The 7,114-nt window shown below is 35.0% G+C and overlaps 1 protein-coding gene across 1 annotated transcript; it reads right to left on the bottom strand.

The window, feature by feature from the left end:
* Positions 1 to 2,113: 2,113 nt before the first annotated feature.
* LOC142643576 (DEAD-box ATP-dependent RNA helicase 35) lies at positions 2,114 to 5,955 on the bottom strand. The gene is made up of 3 exons (XM_075818262.1): positions 5,754 to 5,955; positions 3,762 to 4,671; positions 2,114 to 3,146 (listed from the first exon to the last, which is right to left on the bottom strand). Exons 2-3 carry the CDS (start codon positions 4,658 to 4,660, stop codon positions 2,282 to 2,284), a joined length of 1,764 nt encoding a protein of 587 aa, XP_075674377.1. The 5' UTR covers positions 4,661 to 4,671; positions 5,754 to 5,955; the 3' UTR covers positions 2,114 to 2,281.
* Between the last annotated feature and the right edge of the window lie 1,159 nt (positions 5,956 to 7,114).

The following is a 7,114-nucleotide window of genomic DNA, read 5'->3' as shown; positions in this document are numbered from 1 at the left end:
AACTCGAGGACGAGTTTGTTTCAAGTGGAGGGGTCTGATAAGGACACAATTTACTGTTTAATTATTGTAATTTATTATTTTTGGTATTTTTATGTAAAAACGTTATTTTAGGTTTAGGTGATTTAATTCCTTGTTTTTAGGTGCATTTAATGCTTTTTAGGTCAAATTTGATTCCAGATATGGTAAGGTATCAATTAGGAGTTATTTTAGAATATATTTTCTTGTCTGTCAAGTTTTATGGAGCCCTTAAATAGGCCTTATGCTTGTAAACGTTTTTCATAGATTATTATTGAATAGAATTCAGAAAAGGTGAGGCTTTACTCTCTTTTGGTTCTTCAAGAACTGTGAACTTATCAAGGATTCTTCCTTGTGGCGTTCAAACTTTATACCTTTGGTTCGTGATTCTTTATAATCATTGGGTCAAGGTCAACTTATACCTTTGGTTCGCGTTTCGATTATTAACGTTGGGTCAGGGTTTCTATCATAAATATGATTTTTAGCTTTCCTGGGTTAAATATTCCAATATTTTTGTTGAGTCTCAAAGCGTGTCGATTGAGGTTCGCATCAGTTGCCCAACACATGAAAGTTTTGCTAATGGGAGGTTAGGAGAAGATAAGGGATTGAATTCAAGACCTCTTGCTCTGAAATTATGTAAAATTACAGATTGTTTTAAAAACTTAAATTATTAGGAAATAATGAATCTAATCATTTAATCTAACATAAATAACATAGTAATCGATTTCTATATGTTTTTTGCATCAACAAACTTGAGTGTGTGGCATAGGTAATTCACAAATTGCTCTGTACAAAATTGTACGTATTTGGTATTAATATGAAGTATGAACCTTTTTAGTATTTGGTATATTGAGTTTTGAACGTTTTGTCAGTCATTTCTTAAGGCATGGAGGGGAAGCATGTGAATGGACAAGAAGGGTTAGGGTTTGGATCCATTGGGAACATACAGGGTGAACTCAGTAAAATTTGAGAATCTATGCAGATGCTAGGATCCAATAGCCTTTGTGATTAAGGTGCATCTCAAGGCTCCTACTGAACCATCCATGTTTATCACTCAGAACTGGATAAATTTTCAATATATTAACAATTTGACATTAAGTGGTGGTGGCATCTTGGTTAGTCAGGGAAAGTAGGCTTGGCCTTGCAATGACTGCAACAAGAATAAGTAATTAGAATAGCGAAAGAAAAAAAAATGGTTTTTTTTTTTTTTTGAGAATGAAAAAAAAAAAAAAAAGTTAAGACAAGTGGAAGTTAAAAAAAGGCCAATACAAATGTATTTTTTCAAGTGACTTTTTGGGTTTAATTTTTTACTAAAATTTTAGCTAATCTAAATGTGAATTTTCTAAGGCCGACTTCCGTAATGCTTTCATATTGGTTACTTCATGTTTGACATTCAAGCTGTTTCTTTGACTAAATTATAGGCCCAAGGTTTCTGTACTTTCCACATTTTTATGATTCCCTCTTTTAAATAAAAAAAAAAAATCTTTTTGTGGCTATTGATTGATAACTAGCTTCAAATTCTCTTAACCAAGCACGTTATACATTTGAAACTTCCATGTAAAATTCTCTCTTGGGAGGTAGGATGCAGTCTACTTTGAAAAATTTGCACCTTGGGAAGTACATTCTGAAGCGCAACAATGGCAAAGAAAGCTTTAAAAAAATCACTTTGTTTTATGCTTGACATATTTTTAGCAATGTGTTATAATAAAGTGAGTTTTTTTTCTTGTTTTTTGTTTTTTGTTTTTTTTTTTTGTTGAAAGGAAGAGAGAGATTTCAAGAACACAAAATTTTACTGAATTTTTTATTCAATTATCTTATGTGGTAGATTGTGAGTAATAGACAAAAAATTATACTTTTGTATAAAAGTAACAAGCAGTCTGTTACAGTCTCGCATAGAGAATAACCGTGGAAAAAGTTGTAGTTCAAGAAATTTTATTTTTAATGATTTACTTGGGTAGAGTCACCTTAAAAACTTTAAAGTTTCTAATTTGGCATTAACCTATCGGTGAATCTTTTTTTTTTTTTTTTGTTATTGATTTTTCTAGGGTGGGGTTACCTTGAAAGTTTTAAAGCTTGTTTGTATACTATAGGTTACAAATTTTTCAAAATTTGCTAACCTGGAATATATTTCAGTACAGGTCATCATACAATAAATTACACATTCAAAGATTCAACGCCATCAAAGTTCATGAGAACATTTCCAGTGACAATGTTCAACTTAACAACAAAAGTCAGCAGGACCGTCTCTGGAGTGGTTAATCTAAAATCATATTTCCCCCCTGTAACCACCAGAACCAAAGTAGTCCCTTCTAGAGCTGGAAATAGCCATGCTTTTCTGATGTTCCAATTTCGGGCAATCTTTGATACGGTGACCAAGCCCACCACAATATGCACAGCCCTTAACCCCACTTGCATTGGCAACTAAATCCGCATCTTCCATTGGATCATTTAGCTCAGCCAACACTGGTGGAATCCTCTGCTTCGCTTCTTGCAAGAGATGTTTCAGATCAAGAAGTGTCGTCTCACTTTGATTCTTGTTTATAAACGTTGTGGCTATGCCAGTCTTGCCACATCTTCCGGTTCGTCCAATCCTATGAACATAGTTTTCAATTTCAGCTGGCATGTCATAATTGATGACATGTTGAATATCGGGAAAATCCAATCCCTTTGACGCAACATCAGTTGCAACCAAGACATCTTTCTTTCCTGCCTTAAAGGATGAAATAGCATACTCTCTCTCCTCCTGATCTTTGCCTCCATGAATGGCCACTGCTTCGACTCCTTTCAGGAGGAGGTATTCATGAATGTCATCCACATCAGCCTTGTTTTCACAGAATATTAAAACAGGAGGTGGGGTTTTCTGTAGACATTCAAGGAGGTAAACAATCTTAGCTTCTTGCTTCACATATTCTACTTCCTGAATCACATCAAGATTTGCCGCTCCTGCCCTTCCCACATTAACTGTAACAGGTTTTACCAGAGCACTTCTGGCAAAGTTCTGAATCTTGGTGGGCATGGTGGCAGAAAATAGGAGAGTCTGTCGTTGAGCTTTAAAATGGTCAAATACTTCTCTTATATCATCTTCGAAGCCCAAATCAACTAATCTATCTGCCTCATCTAAAGTAAGATACCTGCAGGAAAAGTAGTGTTAATATTATAATTCAAAAAACAAGCTTGACATAATAGAAAAGTTACACACATGCATCTTAAACCCCCAACTATACCCTCCACACTTAGAAACAATGGTTTGAGACACCATTTTAGCTAGAGCTTATTGGAAGGTTGACATTTATATATAACTGCATTCAAAATAATCTAAAAAGTAACTTGGTCCTCAAAATCATGTTACAGTACATACCAGCAGTTATCAACCACTTGTTAGGAAACATCACTCACTCAGTTATCAACATTTAAGAATTTTTATCCAAACAAAGATTGAATGATTCTGGAAAGCAACCAACCAGCCAACATAAAATTTTGCCTCCAAAGAGAGGAAAATGAAGCATATCAACGTGGATTCAAAATAATTCTACCAAAAATTACTTTCTACAAAGGTCTTTCAAGAGGAAATTGAAACATAATGTTGTTGTACTACTTTGCTGCCAGATAGGTTACATGCTGATGGCCAAACAGCCCATTACCAATGTGAACGTGGGAGCAATTATAAATATAATAATAGTATAAATTCTGAAGGACAGCCTAATAATTGACTGTTCTATAAGAATTATGGAATTGATAGTGCTTACCTGCAATTGTCAAGGTTCATTTTTTTCTTTGCCAACATATCCTTCAACCTTCCAGGAGTGGCAACAACTATATGAACACCTTTCTTCACAATCTCTAACTGAGATCTCATATCGACTCCACCTATACAAAGCAAAGGTCTCAGTTCCGGGTAACCAGCCTCTGTCATGGGAGCCAAAAACTGTTCTACCACTTCATAAGTCTGCCTCGCAAGCTCTCTTGATGGGCATATAATCAAACCAAATGGCCCCTCTCCTGGAACAATGGGCATCATAATTTCCTCCTGCAGTGCTACCATAATCATTGGCAGCACAAAAACCAATGTCTTGCCTGAGCCTGTGAATGCAATACCAATCATATCCCTCCCAGACAAAATCACAGGAAGACCTTGCACCTGAATGGGAGTTGGACGTACAATACCCTTGGCCTTTAACATCTTCAAAATTGGTTCCGGAAACCTCATATTCTTAAAATCCTTAATCGGTGGGGGTATATCTAGACCATCAACTATAATGTGCCACTGCTTCCGAATTGCATCACATTCATTTCTCGACATCCTTCTAATGGGCAAAGGTGGCTTCCATCCCGTCAACAAAGGTTCTGTATAAGTAATCCCCTTTGCCAATTCACGAACAGACATTAAAGTTTTCCGATCTGATAAGTGCTCAATCATTTCCTTCTCTTGTTGCACAATCTGCTCAGTAGGACTAATCTCAGGTTGCTCTCGCTTCAATTGCGATGCTTTTACAAGAAGGCTTGGTTTGGCCTCGGCAAGTTTTGATTTCTCCATCTCTTCTTCAAGGGAAGAAGCCTTCCCTTTGCGCTGAAGAATCTTCTGTGCTTCCATGGCCCTACGCTTTGCCACGGGAATATATTCAACATAATCATCTTCTTCTTCCATGTTATCAGTTCCTGTTGCACAAAATATTTTTAGATAAGAAAATTTTCAATTCTTATGATACCAAAAAAATTAGAAAAAAGAAAGGACTACATATTTGATTATTTAAGCATGTAAAACTATAGCAACAAGTTGTATTTACCAATTTTAAATCAGTTTTATGACTGAATGATTAGTGAAGCGAATTGAATCTATTACTAATAACTTGTTATATACTATAAATATACAAAAAAGGCAATAGAGCTGAACCAACCTTATATGTGAAGCCCTTATTAGAATAAAAAATTATATTTGCACAGTTGACACGGGATCTTTAAGAATTCAGCACTATACTAGATTTCTTGATGAGTTCTTGAAGAGTTCTTGAATAAGGATTGATGTTTGAGGGTTTTAGGTGATGGCTGTTTTGGGCTGAAACAGGATAGAATGGGAAAAGGCGCTAGCCTAAGTAAAGCAAGACACAAAATTCTAAATATATGTACTATACATATACAACTTAAATCATATGTACCTAGTATATTGAAATATTATAATAAAGTGTTTTTAAATGTGTTGCATGAAAAATTAGGTCCATCAAATGATTTCAAAATAGGACAACCAAAAAATTAAACTTTAGTGGATCCTATGCATGCAAGAACAAGTTAATCGAGCAACCAAACAATACTAAGAACCCTTTGAATGAATGAATGATAAACTTCAATTGATATTTGATCCAAAGATAAAACATACAAAACAAGTACCCAACTGCAGTTCTGAAAGAAATATAAAAGCTAGCAACAAAGCATGGTCTTTGTTTGTAATGAGTATTGATTTCTTGAAATTCTAAGAGAACTTTTCACAAACACCTTGCATGCCCCTTTTCACACTGAACCCATATATCAGCCTAAACACACAAAAAAACCAACAAACCCTTCAAAGACAAAAACAAGAACCCAAACCCAACAGCAGTTTTGAATGAAAAATATAAAACCCCAGATTCTCAATTCTGCACAGTTCAACTGTTTTCAACCATAACTAACACACAGAAAAACACCCCAAATCCAGTGATGGCAGGAAAAAGCGAAAGAGAGTTGGAGAGAGGAAAAAGAGAACTCACCGTCGGCGTCACCACCGCCTTGGATCTGATGGGTTCGGGTTCGGGTTCAAGTTCACGATAAGACGCTGGGTTTTGGGTGTTCACGATGAGTCGAAGAGAAAATCTGGGTTTTGGGTTTGTTTGCTGGGGTTGAGTTTGGGAATTGTGATGTGAAACGATGTCGTTGGTTTGATTGTGTTTTGTTTTGTGTTTCTTCTTGGGCAAAATAAACACGTCATCGTGGTGGGGCTAAAGTATGTGTTTGACTCTAGGGTGAAAATGGCCCACTAGCTCCAATTTTTCAAGAATATAGTTAGTAGGAACTGGTTCGGAAGTATATACAATACTAGCATCTCGACTCTTAGAGAGTCGATTTAAAGCCTATAAATCGACTCTTATATACTCGATTTGTATGTGCTGATTAGATCTGATGTGACGCTTTTCCACGTGGCGGCCACCTGGAAATCGACTCTTAGAGAGTCGATTTACATGTGAAGAACTACATACCCTATTTATGTTGTTAGTTGGATGAAGGGGGACTCCACGTAGATATCGAGTCTTATAGACTCGGTTTTTAAAAAGGAAAATCGAGTCTCTGAGACTCGATTTTCAATGGTTGGTCCACCTTGTTCCACGTGGTTATGGCAGTTGCTTTATATCATACAATACCCATTTTTTGGGATCTGTCATTTGCCACACCAAAAATTCCAGCAGCTCTCTCTTCCTCTCTCACTCTCTCTCTCTCACTCTCATACAAAACTTCAAATCAAACTCACCCTCCATTTACACATTCTCATGTCAAGTAAGGTTTTTATACACTCTCTCTAGTTAGTTTTTTTTGTTTTTTGAATAGTTGTTAGTTACATATATGTAATGTTAGGGTTTTTTTATGGGTAGTTGTTAGTTACATATATGTAATGTTAGGGTTTTTTTATGGGTAGTTGTTAGTTACATATTTGTAATGTTAGGTTTTTTATGGGTATGTATCATGAGTTTTTTTGTTTGGTTTGTTATTTTTCTTTATATTTTTGATAGAATGATTTGAATATTTGTGTGTTTAGTTTTTTTTTTTATTTGAGTATGATTAATGATTTTTTTTTTTTTTTGTTTAGAAACAAATGGTAATGATTGAGTATATATGCTAATGTGGGGTTTGTACATGCATATGATGTAACAAGTTAGTGTATATATGCTAGGCTTTTTTTTATTTTTATAAGAACTAAAAAATATTTAAGATATATTTGTATTGTTAGGCTTTTATCATGACTGTTTTTGTTGTTGTTTGGTTTAATATTTTTCATTATTTTTTTGTTAGAATGATTTGAAATTTTGTAGTGGGGGTAAGTGTTGTCTTTAGCTTTTTTATTTGTTTGAGTATGAAA

Source organism: Castanea sativa, chromosome 7, assembly GCF_040712315.1.
Source record: "Castanea sativa cultivar Marrone di Chiusa Pesio chromosome 7, ASM4071231v1".
NCBI lineage: Eukaryota > Viridiplantae > Streptophyta > Magnoliopsida > Fagales > Fagaceae > Castanea > Castanea sativa.
The sequence above is the reverse complement of the archived record's forward strand: the minus strand, read 5'-3'. Positions and strand labels throughout refer to the sequence as shown.